The 20,070-nt window shown below is 42.4% G+C and overlaps 1 protein-coding gene across 2 annotated transcripts in view; it reads left to right on the top strand.

Annotated features, from left to right (window-relative positions):
- cog7 (component of oligomeric golgi complex 7) overlaps positions 1 to 13,177 on the top strand; it is a 30,514-nt gene extending 17,337 nt beyond the window's left edge. For both annotated transcript variants that reach the window (XM_017700769.2, XM_017700768.2), the window contains exons 14-18: positions 247 to 387; positions 471 to 554; positions 1,387 to 1,501; positions 2,178 to 2,321; positions 11,847 to 13,177. In XM_017700769.2, coding sequence (XP_017556258.1) covers positions 247 to 387; positions 471 to 554; positions 1,387 to 1,501; positions 2,178 to 2,321; positions 11,847 to 12,013 — 651 coding nt within the window. In that variant the 3' untranslated portion in view covers positions 12,014 to 13,177. The remainder of the gene's footprint in view (positions 1 to 246; positions 388 to 470; positions 555 to 1,386; positions 1,502 to 2,177; positions 2,322 to 11,846) is intronic.
- The last annotated feature ends 6,893 nt before the right edge of the window (positions 13,178 to 20,070 follow it).

Genomic DNA, 20,070 nt, shown 5'->3' with positions numbered 1-20,070 from the left:
AACAAAAAAGTGGGTTACTAAAGACTTAAGAAGAAGATATAAACACTAAAGAAGATTTATATCACTGGGACGATGAATGTAAGCATGTCTGCATTGAGACTCAGAGAAGGGGTTCATAAATAAACATAGTAGAATAATGTACACACCTCCAAAATTTGATGAAATGTGTTTCACTGGTGAAATGCATGAAGGGTTTCCAACGATATAAATGAACAATTAGGCTTGTACTTGATGTGTGTGTTGTAGGAGAAGGGCACTGGAAACTCCAGCCTGCTGTCTGAAACTCGTGCCGCTCTGACCCGTTTGAACCAGCAGGCAAATCAGCTCGCCTTCGACTCGGTGTTTCTGCAAATCAAACACCAGCTGTGCCTCATCAGTAAGCCAGAGGTGTGTAGTGCTTGTGTGTGTTTGGCTGGGCAAGTCTGTGACTGACTGACTGAGACAAAATGCTCAACTCTCTGTGTTTACAGGGTTGGAGTTCTGCAGGGCTGGGTGAAACACTCACTGAAAACCTACCAACATTCAGCCTCTCACCGCAGGAGTGCATTACTAATGTGAGACACTCACTCACACATACACAAATTTATGTCTTGTTTAGTTTGTACCATCTAATGTGTACAGAAATATTTTTCAAAATCCAGTGAATATACTATACCTATAAATACACTTATTTATAATTCAAAAAGTGCAATCAATTATTGATAAGCTTATAGTCAGATTATATATCTGAAAATGTTTTACAGTTTGTACAATACTGTAAAAAATTTGTAAGCACCTAAGCACATTGTTTATCTTTGCAAAACTTATGGTTTTGTCAGTAAACGAATATCATACAAAGTAAAAGACTTTTAGTAGACTTTAAAGTAGTTGATAACTTGTGAGCTACTTCGAAGAACAAAGTTTGGTTGTGGATTTCTCCTGGATGCCTCCAGCCGTCATATGGATTTGTTCAGTTCAATCTCCAGCACACTCTGTTTTTCATACTGAAGCAGTGATTAGTGGTTGGATGATGACTACAAATAACGCTGGGCTGCTATGAGGAGAGTTTTGGAAATGTTTAAACAAACACTTTAACATATGTAAAATCACTAATATTAAATGAACTAATTTGGTGCCTAAAATGTTTGTACAGTATTGTATATATGTATAGAATAGTGTTAATAATTCTTTAAAACAACCCTAAATATTCTTTGGTCTGCAAACATCAATGGGGAGCTCTCGCTGGTTTACTTGTTGATAATATGGCAAAGATAAAACCATGTTTAAAGTTGTCTATTATTATCTCCTATTCAGGGGTACAATACCATATTTCAGTAATATTACAGGAAATTTTAACAATGTTATCTGTATTGTGGAATTGTAAGTTTGTGTTTGTTTGCATCTTAGATTGGGCAGTATATCATGTCTCTGCCACTGCATTTGGAACCTTTTGTCACTCAGGAGGATCCAGCACTGGAGCTGGCCTTACACACAGGAAAACTACCTTATCCACCAGAGCAAGGTGAAGTTGCGTATGTGCACTCATCAGAAATGTCTACCTTAATACTCTTTGCCTAGTGTAGCTATAAATGAGTGGTCACCAACCCTCCTCCTCCAGACAAGGGGTTCCCAAACTTTTTCATGCTAGGACCCATATGCAGAAGTACTGTTTATAGCCACACTCTTAAAACACTAGTGCCTTATACGCAGCAGTACTTTAGCTGTGGTTACAATTAATGATCTTAGCAGGCCTCACTTACCTCTTCTCTCTTAGAAAAACAAAAAAAAATTACCCTCCTTCAGCTTCCTTGCTATATACCCATGCCTACACTGGAACCCACAGTTTGAAAAACACTGGTCTAAATAATCAGTTGTCAAGTTTCTGGTTTCAGTTTCTTTATTTGGCTGGATATTTTTGATTGATGGACCACTCTCACCCTGGCAGTGATACTGATGTGTAAAACCCCAGCAGCACCACTGTGCCTCATCACACCCATCATTATGCCACACAGTATTACGTCAGAAGAAGTCCTGTGGTCAGAAACTGACCAATGATGATTGAGTTAGATGGTGGCAGACAAATTGTGCTTCAACAGATGGGCTACAGTCTGTAACTGTACACCTATATAGTAGGTAGATATAGTGAGTATAAGTTTAAAGTAAACTGGATGGTAAATGTGAGGCTGTCACTGTTGTAGGTGATGATGTCCCGGAGTTGGAGAACACTGCGGATTATTGGCTGGGTTCTATTGCGAGGGCAACCATGCAGACATATTGTGATGTTATTCTGCAGATTCCAGAACTGAGTCCCCGTGCAACTAAACAGCTGGTGACTGACATCGGTATTATAACGACAATACGCATACACAACATTACTTACAACCATTCGATATACAAACTTTCTGGACGCTGAAAGCTACAGAACTTTTTTGCAAGTTTAAATCAGAACTGTGCTGTCTGGAATTACTGGCACACTGAGTTAATTTAAATATATGTTTTGGATAAAATTCACACAGAATTCCAAAAAAGTTGGGGCAGTAGAAAAAGAAATGGACAGCAATGATTCGTAGATCTTTTTTGACTTTTATTCGGTTAAAATCAGTACAAACACAACATATTTAATGTAGTACTAGTTAAACAAACGTTTTATATATACTTTTATATACTCTTTTTCTCAAAAGAATGCCTGTAGCATGTTGAAACATGGAAAAATGATGACTCAAATTATTGTAGTGAAAATGAACTTTTTCTCATTCTTGCTTGATAAAACATTTCAGCTGCCTGAACAGTCTTAGGTCTCCATTGTTGTATAGTGCGCTCTATAATGCACCATGCATTTTCAGTGAGAGACAGGTCTGGACTGCAGGCAGGCCAGTCTTACAGCTGCATTGCCTTACTTTAAAGCAACACTGTGATAATGTGTACAGAATGAGGCTTGCCATTGTTTTGCTGAAGGAGGTTGGAACGTCCCTAAAAAAAATGTTGCTCCAAAATGCGTCTGTGCCTCTCAGCATTAATAATGTCCTCACAGTGGTGCAATTTTATTTATATATAATATATACACACACACACACACACACACACACACACACACACACACACACACACACACACACACACTACAGGTCCTTCTCAAAAAATTAGCATATTGTGATAAAGTTCATTATTTTCTGTAATGTACTGATAAACATTAGAATTTCATATATTTTAGATTCATTACACACAACTGAAGTTGTTCAAGCCTTTTATTTTTTTAATATTGATGATTTGGGCAAAAAAGTAAAGAAAAAACAAAAATCCCTATCTCAAAAAATTAGCATATTTCATCATCATCATCATCATCATCGCCCGCTTAGTCCAAACAGGGTCGCGGTAGCAGTTGGGAGAGCAGAGAATCCCAGAAGACCCTGTCCCCCGCAACATCCTCCAGCTCATTCCCGGGGACCCCAAGCCGCTCCCAGGCCAACTTGGAGACATAATCCCTCCAGCGGGTCCTAGGGCGGCCCCGGGGTCTTGTCCCGGTAGGCCGTGCCTGGAACACCCCCACCGGGAGGCGTCCAGGGGGCATCCGGATCAGATGCCCGAACCACCTCAACTGGCTCCTCTCAATGCGGAGGAGTAGCGGCTCTACTCTGAGCTCCTTCCGGATGACCGAGCTTCTCACTCTATCGCAGCGCGTGTAGCCCGCCACCCGACGAAGAAAGCTCATTTCCGCCGCTTGTACTCGCGATCTCGTTCTTTCGGTCATTACCCACAGCTCATGACCATAGGTGAGGGTTGGGATGTAGATCGACCGGTAAACAGAGAGCTTAGCCTTTTGGCTCAACTCCCTCTTCACCAATATAGTCTGGTACAGTGACCGCATTACTGCTGCCGCCTGTCCCAGCCTACGGCCGATCTCACGATCCCTCTTCCCGTCACTCGTGAACAAGACCCCAAGATACTTAAACTCCTCCACCTGGGGCAGGTCCTTTCCCCTTACCTGGAGTGGGCATGCCATCCTTTTCCGGGCCAAGACCATGGACTCAGACTTGGAGGTGCTGATCCGCATACCAACCGCTTCACACTCAGCTGCAAACCGCTCCAGCGAGCGTTGGAGGCATCCATGTGATTCCGCCAAAAGAACAACATCATCTGCAAATAGCAGAGACGCCACCCTCCGGCCTCCACACATAATGCCCTCCTGACCCCGGCTACGCCCGGACACTCATGAATATCACGAACAAGAGTGGAGACAGAGCACAACCCTGGCGAAGTCCAACGCTAACCCTGAAAGAGTCTGACTTAATGCCGAGTATACGGACACAGCTCTCACTCCGGGAGTACAGAGATTGGATAGCCCGGAGTAGTAGCCCCGGCACCCCATACTCCCAGAGGACCTCCCACAAGATATCTCGAGGAACACGGTCATAAGCCTTCTCCAAGTCCACAAAACACATGTAGACTGGGTTGGCAAACTCCCATGCCCCCTCAACAATCTGTGAGAGGGTGAAAAGCTGATCCATTGTTCCACGGCCGGGACAGAATCCACATTGTTCCTCCTCAATCTGAGGTTCAACTATCGGTCTGAGTCTCCTTTCCAGCACCTTTGCATAGACTTTCCCAGGGAGGCTGAGCAGTGTGATACCCCGATAATTGGCACACACCCTCCGGTCCCCCTTTTTAAAAATAGGGACCACCACCCCAGTCTGCCAGTCCAAGGGTACTGTTCCCGAGGTCCATGCAATATTGCAAAGGCGTGTCAGCCATGACAGCCCCACAATATCCAGAGCCTTAAGCATTTCTGGACGAATCTCATCCACCCCCGGTGCCTTACCACTGAGGAGCTTACCAACTACCTCAGTGATCTCCACCAGGGAAATGGAACTTGACACCCCAGAAGCCTCTGGCCCTGACTCCCGTGAGGGAGGCACGTCTCCCGGATTAAGAATTTCCTCAAAGTGCTCCTTCCACCGACCGACAATATCCTCATTTGAAGTCAGAGTTTCTCCACCCTTGCCGAATACAGCTTGGGCGCAGCCACCCTGACCCCTCCTGAGTCGCCGGACAGTTGTCCAGAACCTCTTTGAGGCCGAACGAAAGTCTTTTTCCAAGGCCTCACCAAACTCCTCCCATGCCCTGGATTTTGCTTCTGCCACAGTTGCAGCTGCCACCTTTTTTGCCTGTTGGTACCTATCTGCTGAATCGGGAGTCCTTTGGGCCAACCAGTCCCTAAAGGCCTCTTTCTTCAGCTTGACGGCCTCCCTCACCACCGGTGTCCACCAGGAGGTTCTTGGGTTACCGCCCCGACAGGCACCCACAAGCTTTTGGCCACAGCTACGCCTGGCAGCTTCCACAATGGAGGTTTTGAACAGGGTCCATTCAGACTCCATGTCCCCTACCTTCTCCGTGACGTGAGAAAAGCTCTCCCGGAGGTGGGAGTTGAAATCATTCCGAACAGGGGCCTCTGAAAGTCGTTCCCAGCACACCCTCACTATTCGCTTGGGCCTACCGGGTCTGACCATCAGTCTTCCCTGCCATCTGATCCAACTCACCACCAGATGGTGATCAGTTGACAGCTCAGCACCTCTCTTCACCCTAGTGTCCAGAACATATGGTCCCAAGTCAGATGAAACGACAACAAAGTCGATCATTGACCTTTGACCCAAGGAGCTCTGGTACCATGTACACTTATGAACATCCTTGTGTTCGAACTTGGTGTTCGTTATGGACAATCCATGCCTGGCACAGAAGTCCAATAACAACTCACCATTCGGGTTTAGATCGGGCAGGCCGTTCTTCCCAATCACGCCTCTCCAGGTCTCCCAGTCATTGCCAACGTGAGCATTGAAGTCTCCCAATAGGACTATGGAGTCTGTAGGCGGGACCCTTTCCAGAACCCTGCCCACTCGCTCCAGGAAGGCCGAATACTCTGACCTGTTGTTTGGTGCATACGCACAGACAACAGTCAAAGTTTTCCTCTCTGCAATTTTAATTCGCATTGAGGCGACCCTCTCGTCCACCGGGACAAACTCCAACTGCCTGGTCACCAGCCGGGGACTTGTGAGTATCCCCACACCTGCCCGGCGCCTCTCACCCTGTGCAACCCCTGAGTAGGAGAGAGACCAACCCCCTATCCAACTATATCTAGTTGGTACCTCTCAACCTCCTGCACAAGTTCCGGCTCCTTCCCCCCCAGTGAGGTTACGTTCCATGTACCAAGAGCTAGTTTCTGCTGCAGGGGCCTAGGCCAACTAGGACCTCCCCGCCATCTCCCACTGCCAATATGGCACTGCACCGCTCCCCCATGCTGGACCTTGCGGGTGGTGGGCCCACATGGCCTCCCCACGTTGCCTCTTCGGGCTGAGCCCGGCCGGATTACGTGGGCTGCCCGGCCACCAGGCGCTCGCCGTGGAACTCTACCCCCAGGCCTGGCTCCAGGGGTAGGTCCCGGTGACCCTTTCCCGGGCAGGGTACACGATTTTTTATGTACCATATTCATGGAGAATAAACTTTGGATCGTGTTAGTCTGGGTCTTCACTCCAGACCTGTTCGCCCTGGGAGACCCTACCAGGAGCATATTGCTCCCGACGACTTAGCTCTGAGGATCCCTAGACCACACAAGCCCTTCCGCCACGACAAGGCCCCAATCCAGGAAGGGTAGCATATTTCATTCGACCAATTAAAGAAAAGTGTTTTTAATACAAAAAAAAAAAAAAAAGTCAACCTTCAAATAATTATGTTCAGTTATGCACTTAATACTTGGTCAGGAATCCTTTTGCAGAAATGACTGCTTCAATGCGGCGTGGCATGGAGGCAATCAGCATGTGGCACTGCTGAGGTGTTATGGAGGCCCAGGATGCTTCGATAGCGGCCTTAAGCTCATCCAGAGTGTTCGGTCTTGCGTCTCTCAACTTTTTCTTCACGATATCCCACAGATTCTCTATGGGGTTCAGGTCAGGAGAGTTGGCAGGCCACTTGAGCACAGTAATACCATGGTCAGTAAACCATTTACCAGTGGTTTTGGCACTGTGAGCAGGTGCCAGGTCGTGCTGAAAAATGAAATCTTCATCTCCATAAAGCTTTTCAGCAGATGGAAGCATGAAGTGCTCCAAAATCTCCTGATAGCTAGCTGCATTAACCCTGCCCTTGATAAAGCACAGTGGACCAACACCAGCAGCTGACATGGCACCCCAGACCATCACTGACTGTGGGTACTTGACACTGGACTTCAGCCATTTTGGCATTTCCTTCTCCCCAGTCTTCCTCCAGACTCTGGCACCTTGATTTCCGAATGACATGCAAAATTTGCTTTTATCCGAAAAAAGTACTTTGGACCACTGAGCAACAGTCCAGTGCTGCTTCTCTGTAGCCCAGGTCAGGCACTTCTGCCGCTGTTTCTGGTTCAAAAGTGGCTTGACCTGGGGAATGCGGCACCTGTTTCTACTCCAGACTCAGTCCACTGCTTCCGCAGGTCCCCCAAGGTCTGGAATCGGCCCTTCTCCACAATCTTCCTCAGGGACCGGTCACCTCTTCTCGTTGTGCAGCGTTTTCTGCCACACTTTTTCCTTCCCACAGACTTCCCACTGAGGTGCCTTGATGCAGCACTCTGGGAACAGCCTATTCATTCAGAAATTTCTTTCTGTGTCTTACCCTCTTGCTTGAGGGTGTCAATGATGGCCTTCTGGACAGCAGTCAGGACGGCAGTCTTACCCATGATTGCGGTTTTGAGTAATGAACCAGGCTGGGAGTTTTTAAAAGCCTCAGGAATCTTTTGCAGGTGTTTAGAGTTAATTCGTTGATTCAGATGATTAGGTTAATAGCTCGTTTAGAGAACCTTTTCATGATATGCTAATTTTGTGAGATAGGAATTTTGGGTTTTCATGAGCTGTATGCCAAAATCATCGGTATTAAAACAATAAAAGACCTGAAATATTTCAGTTGGTGTGCAATGAATCTAAAATATATGAAAGTTTAATATTTATCATTACATTATGTAAAAGAATGAACTTTATCACAATATGCTAATTTTTTTAGAAGGACTTGTATATTGCCAAAAGTATTTGCTTGTTTGCCTTCACACGTATATGAAATAGAGTGAGATCCCATTTTTAATCCATAGGGTTTAATATGATGTCGGCCCACCCTTTGCAGCTATAACAGAAAATATAGTGTGTGTGTGTGTGTGTATATACACACACACTGCTCAAAAAAATAAAGGGAACACTCAAATAACACATCCTAGATCTGAATGAATGAAATATTCTCATTGAATACTTTGTTCTATACAAAGTTGAATGTGCTGACAACAAAATCACACAAAAATCAAAGTCAAAATGAGGCTCTGTATTGTGTGTGGCCTCCATGTGCCTGTATGACCTCCCTACAACGCCTGGGCATGCTCCTGATGAGATGGCGGATGGTCTCCTGAGGGATCACCTCCCAGACCTGAACTAAGGCATCCGTCAACTCCTGGACAGTCTGTGGTGCAACATGACGTTGGTGGATGGAGCGAGACATGATGTCCCAGATGTGCTCAGTCGGATTCAGGTCTGGGGAACGGGCGGGCCAGTCCATAGCTTCAATGCCTTCATCTTGCAGGAACTGCTGACACACTCCAGCCACATGAGGTCTAGCATTGTCCTGCATTAAGAGGAACCCAGGGCCAACTGCACCAGCATATGGTCTCACAAGGGGTCTGAGGATCTCATCTCGGTACTTAATGGCAGTCAGGCTACCTCTGGTGAGCACATGGAGGGCTGTGCGGTCCTCCAAAGAAATGCCACCCCACACCATTACTGACCCACTGCCAAACCGGTCATGCTGAAGGATGTTGCAGGCAGCAGATCGCTCTCCACGGCGTCTCCAGACTCTGTCACGTCTGTCACATGTGCTCAGTGTGAACCTGCTTTGATCTGTGAAGAGCACAGGGCGCCAGTGACGAATTTGCCAATCCTGGTGTTCTCTGGCAAATGCCAAGTATCCTGCACGGTGTTGGGCTGTGAGCACAACCCCCATCTGTGGACGTCGGGCCCTCGAAACCACCAGTCGGTTTCTAACCGTTTGTGCAGACACATGCACATTTGTGGCCTGCTGGAGGTCATTTTGCAGGGCTCTGGCAGTGCTCCTCCTGTTCCTCCTTGCACAAAGGCGGAGGTAGCGGACCTGGTACTCATGCTACCACGAGTGTGAAAGCACCACCAACATTCAAAAGTGACCAAAACATCAGTCAGAAAGCATCGGTACTGAGAAGTGGTCTGTGGTCCCCACCTGCAGAACCACTCCTTTATTGAGTGTGTCTTGCTAATTGCCAATAATTTCCACATGTTCTGTATTCCATTTGCACAACAGCATGTGAAATTGATTGTCAAGCAGTGTTGCTTCCTAAGTGGACAGTTTGATTTCACAGAAGTTTGATTTATTTGGAGTTATATTGTGTTGTTTAAGTGTTCCCTTCATTTCTTTGAGCTGTGTGTGTGTGTGTGTGTGTGTGTGTATGTGTATGTGTGTATATATATATATATATATATATATATATATATATATATATATATATATATACATACACAGTGGTGTGAAAAAGTGTTTGTCCCTTCCTCATTTCCTGTTTTTTTGCATGTTTGTCACACTTAAGTGTTTCGGAACATCAAACCAATTTAAACAATAGTCAAGGACAACACAAGTAAACACAAAATGCAATTTGTAAATGAAGGTGTTTATTATTAAAGGAGAAAAAAAATCCAAACCTTCATGGCCCTGTGTGAAAAAGTGATTGCCCCCCTCGTTAAAACATACTATAACTGTGGTTTTTAACACCTGAGTTCAATGTCTCTAGCCACACCCAGGCCTGATTATTGCCACACCTGTTCTCAATCAAGACATCACTTAAATAGGAGCTGCCTGACACAGTAAAGTCCACCAAAAGATCCTTAAAAGCTACACATCATGCCAAGATCCAAAGAAATTCAGGAACAATTGAGAGAAAGTAATTGAGATCTATCAGTCTGGAAAGGGTTATAAAGCCATTTCCAAAGCTTTGGGAATCCAGTGAACCACAGTGAGAGCCATTATCCACAAATGGCGAAGACATGGAACAGTGGTGAACCTTCCCAGGAGTGGCCGGCCGCCCAAAATTACCCCAAGAGCGCAGCGACGACTCATCCAAGAGGTTACAAAAGATCCCACAACAACGTCCAAAGAACTGCAGGCCTCACTTGCCTCAGTTAAGGTCAGTGTTCATGCCTCCACCATCAGAAAAAGACGGCAAAAATGGCCTGCATGGCAGAGTTCCAAGAAGAAAACCACTGCTGAGCAAAAAGAACATTAAAGCTCGTCTCAATTTTTCCAAAACACATCTTGATGATCCCCAACACTTTTGGGAAAACATTCTGTGGACCGATGAGACAAAAGTGGAACTCTTTGGAAGGTGTGTGTCCCATTACATCTGGCGTAAAAGGAACACTGCATTTCAGAAAAAGAACATTATACCAACAGTAAAATATGGTGGTGGTAGTGTGATGGTCTGGGGCTGTTTTGCTGCGTCAGGACCTGGAAGACTTGCTGTGATAAATGGAACAATGAATTCAATGAACAATCAAAAGATCCTGAAGGAGAATGTCCGACCATCTGTTCGTGAACTCAAGCTGAAACGAACTTGGGTTCTGCAGCAGGACAATGATCCTAAACACACCAGCAAGTCCACCACTGAATGGCTGAAGAAAAACAAAATGAAGACTTTGGAGTGGCCTAGCCAAAGTCCTGACCTGAATCCTAGTGAGATGTTGTGGTATGACCTTAAAAAGGCAGTTCATGCTCGAAAACCCTCTAATGTAACTGAATTAGAACAATTCTGCAAAGATGAGTGGGCCAAAATTCCTCCAGAACGCTGTAAAAGACTCATTGCAAGTTATCGCAAACGCTTGGTTGCAGTTGTTGCTGCTAAGGGTGGCCCAACCAGTTATTAGGTTTAGGGGGCAATCACTTTTTCACACAGGGCCATGATGGTTTGGATTTTTTTTCTCCTTTAATAATAAACACCTTCATTTACAAATTGCATTTTGTGTTTACTTGTGTTGTCCTTGACTATTGTATAAATTGGTTTGATGTTCCGAAACACTTAAGTGTGACAAACATGCAAAAAAACAGGAAATGAGGAAGGGGGCAAAGACTTTTTCACACCACTGTGTATATATATATATATATATATATATATATATATATATATATATAAAGTACAGAAGCTTGTCTGTTTTTAATGCAGCATATTAGAGATTTTTTTAATAATGCTGTGGACTGTACATGGGGATATTAATAAATTTCTTGCAGTCATTGATCGGAATCTGTTGGACGATTCCCTCACGCAATTCTTCACAAAGTAGGGACTGAACCTTTCACGAATGCTCCTTTTATACCCATTTATGACAGCATCATCTGTTACCCTGTGGAAAGTTCCAGCAGGTGTTTTTGATCATTCTACAGACTTGCCCGTCCTACACTGTTTCAGTCCCAGCTTTTCTGGAATGTGTCGCAGGTATCAAATTGATATTTTACAAAAACTCAAAGCAGTGAAACATACATTAACATTAAAGATCTACAATTAAATTGCTGTAAAAGACAGTTTACAAATCACTCACTCTTGTTTTTATTTGCATTTAACTGCCCCAACGTTTTTGGAATTGGGTTTGTATGAGGTAGTGACCTTTACCTAATATGACTGGATTTGAGAGCCATGTTGATCTTGATTTACCATTTTACTAAATGTCAAGAAAACATTTTGCTTTGTTACCCAAAAATAAGAATATTCAAACATTTCTGTGTTGTTCACTCACTAATTCCAGTTTTTGGGGTGAAATAGTACATAAAAGGATTTTGCGTGTGTTTATTCATAGATTATCTGAGCAATGTGATGGACGCGTTGGGCCTGCAAACATCTAGAACTCTCCAGAACATAACTACTCTCCTCCGCTCCAAACCTGAGGAATTCCGCCTGACTGCCAAACCTTTGCCCCGCAGACTCTCCTCCACTATTGCTGCCATGCGGGGCATTGAATACTAAAAGAGATATGGAGACTAAAACAACAGTTTTTTCTTTTTTCTTGTCAAAGCGGTGGCCACTGCATGCTTTACCAACAAACTCTTAATATTGCAGAAATGTCAGTTGATACATAGAATTTATAAACTGTTAAATAAATGTCAATAAGGGACATTTTATAAGTGTCTGGGGGCAGAAATGAGCGTGGAATTTATTTTTGATTGTGTACTTCAGTGGTCACCAAACTTGTTCCTGCAGATCTGCCTTCCTGCAGAGTCTAGTTCCAACCAGTCTGCCACATCTGCTCCAGCTGATAAACTCCCTCAGACATTCTTCATTGGTTGGATCAGATGCTTTTGTATTAAGGAAGGGAAGTGTGTACAATGCAGGTTGGAGCTAAACTTAGCAGGAAAGTAGATCTTCAGGAACAGGGTTAGTGACCACAGTGACCTGAGGTGTGAGCTGTAGTGGGTTTTTTTTTTTTTTAATGAATGAGGCGCACTTGTTGACTTCTGCAATGTAAGGCAAGGTCTCTGTGATTTGGGAACACTAGTTTTACTTTAACTGTCTCTGCTGTTTCTATGGTTCCTTTTTTCATATTTATGAAATAAATAAGCAAACAAATATACCCACAAATATGAATGTTTTAATAATAATATTAAACATGGACATGGCCTATCCTGATCTTTCTGTATCTATCCCTGCCGTGTTACCTGCAATTTTAGTTATTGCATGGACATTTTAAGATTGTTCATGTTGAGCCAGCTGCAGGCATGAAGTCATGACCATGTGTCAGCAGTGCATGTGATATACCAAACAACAAATGCACAACGGTCTTTCTGTAGAATTATATGATAGTGTGCCTACAAAAATGACAGGCATCAAAATCCAAAATAATGTAAAAAGTAACGTCTACTTTTAAGAAGCAGCCTCAACATCTGCCACCTTTACTGTCATGAGCGATTTGCTTACTTAGTAATTGTAATTCACCCAGTCTAAATGACAGAGATGGGAGTATCTACTCGATTTGCCTTCATCCTAGATAAAGAATAGAAAAGATGTTTAAACATTTGATTTAGCCGTTATTTAGTTTACCACAAGCTGTTACCCCACTGCTTTAAGTGAAGCATCACCTTAGCTTCTGCATTCATAGCAACTTCACCGAATAAAATCAAACTAAAAATAAAATTAATTTTTCTGTCATTTTACATGTTTTGAGCTGTGTGCATGAGACAGGACAGTAAAATTACATTACAAAAAAAAACGCTTCTTCATTCTGGCACCTCAGGCGTTATAAATAACTGCCATACTATTTAAAGTGGAACGGGAAAATTCGAACAAGGTGACGTCAGAGAATGGAAGTTAACACTTATTTGAGCGTCGATACTTAAGAAACCCTTATGTCACAGGATATCATTTGTTTTTAGCAACATACTGAGTTGTACGGGATTAATATAACCCGAGGAGGTTACGGCTTGTTTAAATGTAAAAGGCACTGGTATCTAAGGAGGTAGGTGTGCGCAGATGGTAAAAATAACTGACATGGCGCATTCGGAAGAGTCTAAATTTACTGAGAAGCCCCAACGTCACAGAGAAAGTAAAATTACATTACCCCCCACTAAATATATATAAAACTAATGGCTAGGGCTCAAGACTTGTGATAGAAACATGAGCACGTACTACTCATTCATGTCAACGCCAGTGCACAAAGCCGAGGTCCATAAATGCATAGTGGGGTGTGGAAGAACTTGACTGGCCTGCAAAGAGCCCTGACCTCAACCCCACCAAACGCCTTTGGGATGAACTAGAACAGAGGTCACGAGCCAGGCCCTTTCGTCCAACATCAGTGTCTGACCTCACAAATGCTCTTCGGCATGAAGTCCTCACAGACACACTCCAAAATCTTGTAGAAAGCTTCCCAGAGGAGTAGAAGCTGTTACACTTGCAAAGAGGGACCAACTCCATGTTAATGCCCATGGATTAGAATGAGATGTCATAAAAACTCCTGCAGGCGTCCTAATACTTTTGTCCATATAGTGTAGCTAGCTAGCATTACATAGCTATAGTTAGCGTTAGCTCATCAGGAGGCAAGTTTAACACTTCTCCAAAAAAATTGACATACCTGTAAAAAACATAATTGTTCAAAATGTTTTACAGAGTTACAGATATCTAACCAGTAAAGTAATCGTAATAGTACTCCTACCCGTTTGTCTCTGAACTGTCTGCTGTGTCGGTATATTAAAGACCCAAATCTGTATTTTCTTTATAATTAGGATAATCTTGTTTTTACAGGCCAACAGTAAATATTTACTAAGTATATCCTTTGAATAATGTTTCACTAATAAATAAATGACCTGTTATATTTCACCATATTTCTCCCCTCTTGCTGTAAATTGGGCAGTCCTAATCCTGGGTAACACTTCTGTAAGCATTCCCCTGACCAATCGCAAGGCTGCTTTTTCTTTCCCCGCGCACACAAAACATTCAGAGTCAGAGAAACTTGGTCAACAAACAAGGTATGAGTGTCTAGTAAAGTGGACAGTGAGTGGACACAGCGTTTAAAACCTCCAGCTGCACTGCTGTGTCTGATCCGCTCAGACCAGCACCACATCAGTGTTACTGTAGTGCTGAGAATGATCCACCACCCTAATAGTACCTGCTCCGTGAGGGTCCATGGGGTCCTGACCACTGAAAAACAGAGTAAAAGGGGGCTAACAAAGTATCAGAGAAACAGATGGACTACAGTCTGTAATTGTAGAACTACGAAGTGCACCTATACAGTAAGTGGAGCTGATAAAACAGACAGTGAGCGTAGAAACAAGCAGGTGGTCAGAATGCTATACCTGATCGGTGTAAGCTCAGTATTTGCTAGCTAGCCGAGTGTGACTAGCTGGATAACATTACAAATTCCTTTCTGGATTGTAGGTAACTTAGCATAACTTAGGCGTGTTTCTCTTCAGTGATGGTCTTTCATTGTGCACTGTGTTGATAATTTGTTGATAACTGCTGACCATCAAGGAATCTTCCAAAAATTATGTTGCGTCTTTGACTGACCGCTGATTACTCCAGAGCCTATCTTTCTAATTCTCCCATTTCTTTTGAAGAATGAACGTTAACCATAGTGTTTCATTTGTTAGTTTAACAGGTTTTGCAGGTTGTCCCCAGACATGTATTCTTGATACAAGACAAAGTCTGAGCAGAAAGCTTTATTTTAATTTATTTTCTCTGGTTTAGAAAGGTATGTGCTTGATCAGCCGTGCTGGTTTACTGATTACTGGAGAAAGGTGCCATAAGAGGATCTTCTGTCAGCTTAAGGAGCAGTGTGCTGTCCATATTTATAGATCTGGTGTGTGTGTGTGTGTGTGTGTGTGTGTGTCCGTGCTACTTCGAGTTACCTTGTAAAGCCTGAAATAGTTACTTAGTGTTTTTCAGACTATGTCATATGTCTTTACATATTAATATCACATGCCCACACTTGATTTTATACTTAAATTTTTACAAATAAATAAACATTACAATAATTACACATTTTCATGGTTTTCTTGAGGACACACCACCTGACATGGTGAACCATAATAACTAAGAATCAAAAATGACATTTCTTCCCAAATTTGTGAAAGGGCTACTGACTTTGGAATTGCACCATGAAGGTCATTTGGGGTCGTCATTATGATGCAATACCTGGCCCATTTTTAAGTTGTGCCACCTGACATTTACGGAAATTTTTTTTATTTAGAATTTTATCTGACTAAATAACCTCTTGTGGTAGTTTACTTAACATATATTTGGATGGTTGCACCAACTGACTTTCTTTACACTTTTAGATGCAAAAAGTAACTAAAACAAACTTTATATGGATGCACTGAAAAGTGTTTTACATGGAAGAGATATTGTTGAATAATTTGATACATGTTGTATTTATTGCATTATTTTTTGAGTAAACAATGGGCGTAAAAAGTGCACGACATATCAGTGACCAATATAAATGTACAATTATGGACTGTATTTAGCAATTTATCATCACTCTCTGCTCTCATGATTGGTCAGTTTCTGGCCACGGGACAGCTGTTGACTAGATATTATTTGGATGGTGGCTCATTCTCAGCACAGCAGTAACTTACTGGGTTTCTATCCACTTATTTTTGTGTGTATATTGATGAATAAAAAACAGCAAATATCAAATAAAAAAAAAGATAAAACCTGACTGATCAGGTGATTCTTATGCCTGGCTGTTGCTAGGAAACATGGCAGAAGACACAATTGGACTAATGAAGAACTGAACATGTACATTAGAAAACATGAGTTATTTTAGATGGCAAACAGATATTACATGCTTGCAGTTGAACTTGTGCTGTTTTATTACATCTGTGCGTTTTGCCTTTGCTGAACATTAATGATTTCTCTGTACATTTCGCTCCATATTTCTCAGAACTGTCTGTAAATGTGTTGTTGAGAGTTGTGTTGTCTTGTACAGAGCAGATGGAAGCAGCCTTATTTGCATACTTCTGCAAATTCTGCTCAAAACTGACCTGCACCAGCCCATCATCACCTAATGTGCTGAATAAAACCTGACAGGACAGTGGCAGTTACATTACTGTGTGGTGACACTGCTAGTGTCTTTAAATCATGGTTAAAAAATGAAATAAGTTTAAATTCTGCTCTAAAGAATTTAATTATCAAGCCATTCTTTTGAACAACATCCCAAATGCTTATCTAATCATGCTATCTGTGCAGTGCTGATATAGTAAAATATTAGCCTTTACCGGTTTAGGCCTAAAACTGTTTCTTTACACAGAACTTAAATGTTTACTTCCTTTGTCTCATGTATATGAGCTTTGTCATGCTGAATTCTGTCAACAACTACAGTGGAGGACGTTCAGGGTGAAATCTGTTCAAAATAGGACGCGGCAACCTAATATGACATTTGCACCCGCACCGAGCCCAACACATATCTGGGAAAGAACTAATTTTACATAAGCAGTCAGATCCCATCATGTTTAGACAATATTCCAAACTCTAGTGTGTTTGGTTGGTTAGTGTAGTGGTAGTCTAGTGGTTAACACCTCTGCCTTCTACGCTGTAGACTGGGGTTCAATCCCCACCTGAGCAAACACCCTACACTATACCAATAAGAGTCCTTGGGCAAGACTCCTAACACCACCTTGGCCTCCCTGTGTAAAATTATCAAATTGTAAGTCGCTCTGGATAAGAGCGTCAGCCAAAATGCCGTAAATGTAGTGTGTGTTAGGGGTGGACGATATAGCAAAAACATCACGATACGTTTTTTGCGACGCACCATTGGTATCATATTTCGAAAAGAACCAGCAGAACAACATTCACAAAATACTATCAAAACTGTGAATACAGTGTTTTTTATTCAGTGTTTAACGCACTACCCCTCACTATATCCAGTGACACAGGACTAATTACACTGTAATGAAGCATTGTTCTTTAAAGCTGCAGTACATATGATTTTTTTGTTAAAGCTGCCTGAAGCAGCATCACTGAATCAGGAGAATAGAACACAGGCTGGAGAAGAATGTTTATATCTTAAATACAAAATCACAATTATACTGATGGAGATATGATGACAGTACTAGATAATTCATTCATCCTCAGAACACACTTTCCTTACCAAGATTTGATCCCCAAATCTTACATAGTGTAGATATAAAAGCTGACAATATCAATGATACATTCAGAAAAGCATATTATGCTGTCTTTTATCATGATAGTGATAAATATTGTCATAATGCCCACCTCTAGTGTGTGTGTGTGCGTGCTTGTGCTCTTACTGTGTTTAACTGGTTTATAGATCTCTTCCAGTGCAGCTGCTGTTGCCATGGTAACTGGAGTTCAGAGAAATCTGGAAGAAGTCTGTGTCGGTGAACGTGTACTCAACCAGCGGAGTCAAATCCAGCTCACACACCCACAAGTGTGCTTGCACTTTTAACAGACACACACACACACACACACACATACATATTCATTTGTGTACTCTTCTCTCTCACACACACTTATTGACTGTGATTGATTTTACTCCTGGCTGGTACACAACAGCTGGAGCGTCAAAACAAACAGAACTAGGGTCTAATTCGAATATATTTAAATATGCATGAGTGTTATGAATAATAAATATCTGCAGTGCTGTAACCTGTAGTCGTAGAACTCCAGCCAGGAGGTGGCGCCGTGGGGCAACAGATTAGAGGACACATTTAGCACACAGGTGATGGTGAAGAGATAATCGTTCAAACACTCCAGGCTGTAGTTACCTTCTGTGCACGCACACACACACACACACACAAACACACACACACACACACACACACACACACACACACACACACACACACACACACACAGGTTTGTGTTCCTCACTTTAAAAAATGGCTAATCAGGTCAACCTAAAGAAATACTTCATGTAGTAACAAGTACTTGTTACTACATGAAAAATGAAATTGTTTTGAAACTAAGCAAACACTTTGAATGCATGATTCTTTCAATCAGTGTAATTTTGAATGGCATAAAAAGTCCTTGTTAATACATTGTCATTGTTTTAGGTTGATCTGGTATGTCTATAGAAGTGTGGCTGTGCTACACCGATTTTGTTTTTGCTTTTTTCTTTTTCATAATTTAATATTTGGAAATTTCTGTTGTTTGTAACCAAAAAACACTTGAGTAGTGAGACACAGCAAAAAAACCTACACCATAAATCACTTCACTTTATCCAATAGCCATAGAGGTGCCCAAAGCTTCTAACATTTGGCAGATGTATGATGTATATCCGACATAATTTTTTTCAAAGGAGGTAACTTTGCTACATGTATGAGCCACATCTTCACTGAGGGCACCTCTGGCTTAGACCATAACAGTAATATGCATTTTTTTGCCAGTTAAGTAAGAACATTTAATACATTCAGCTTATCTGCATTAAAGGTGTCAAAATATAGGTTCACTAAATAAGTGTTGGGTGACGTGGAATTCCTTACCAAATATCTTTTGCGTTATTATTATTAACACAGAATGTAACATAAGAAGTGACTAACTTAGCACAATGAGTCATGCATATTTATGCTATGACATTTTGGTACAGATGCAGCAGCAGCATTCTAACACAGTGCTCACATTGTATATGTCATAAAATTATAACACAGATCTGCCGAAATACAAACAGTAAACAGTTCGCCTATTCTGATCCCTACCCAGAACAGTCCGTCCTTGTGGAGCATGGCTTGTAGTGTCTGAGCCAGACTGCACAATGATCAGTCATTGCCGTCTGTTTAGGATCCAGTGGGTTCCTTGAATTTTGCTGAGAACCCTAACAGGTCATGGATGGAGCAATGTGGTGTAAAAGTCTTTGATGATAAGCTTTGTGCTTGGATGTGTGGTTTGAAGTGCCTGTAGCGTATCAGGCTGGAGTGATTCTGCATGTGGACGTTGGCCTCCAACCTTCAAGGAAACAAGCAACTGTTCCATGCTTCTTCAGAGATTTGGTCTTGTAGGATCTGGTACGAAAGGATCATCTCTGCCTCAAGTAATGCAGAGGAGTCTGTAGAGCCTAGTGGCTTCTTGTATTGATTAACATCAGTACCTGGTTGTTTGACCACAGAAAGCCTCGTTCTTCAGTTTTTCCCTAAAGAGCACAGACTCCACAATCTTCAAACCTTGTGGAACCTTTCTGGTTTTGAGGTTAATTCTAAACCTCCATTAGGGCTGTATCTATGTTTTCTTTCTCATTCCTTTGTTTTCCCATATTTGTCTTTATATTTGAGCCCATGAAAAAAGTGAAAATTCACAGATTTTTTCCAGTTTTCTCTGGATTTTATCCACATGAAAAAAAGGCCATAGTAATGACAAAATGCTGCTGTCAGCTATACACATTTCAATGCACTGCCTTTGCTGTCATTGTGCAGCGCTGTAGAGTTGTTTGCCTGGTGATTATCCAGCAGCAAAAAGCGAGAAACGCTGTTAGCAAGACAAACACGGTCAGCAACTAAACTATTACGAGTCAGTCAGAATGACTGAGTATTGCACTTCCATCTGGAGCTTGTGTAAAAGCTCAGTAAGATATTATAACATCT

This window comes from Pygocentrus nattereri, chromosome 3 (genome assembly GCF_015220715.1).
Source record: "Pygocentrus nattereri isolate fPygNat1 chromosome 3, fPygNat1.pri, whole genome shotgun sequence".
Classification (NCBI taxonomy): Eukaryota; Metazoa; Chordata; class Actinopteri; order Characiformes; family Serrasalmidae; genus Pygocentrus; species Pygocentrus nattereri.
The sequence above is the reverse complement of the archived record's forward strand: the minus strand, read 5'-3'. Positions and strand labels throughout refer to the sequence as shown.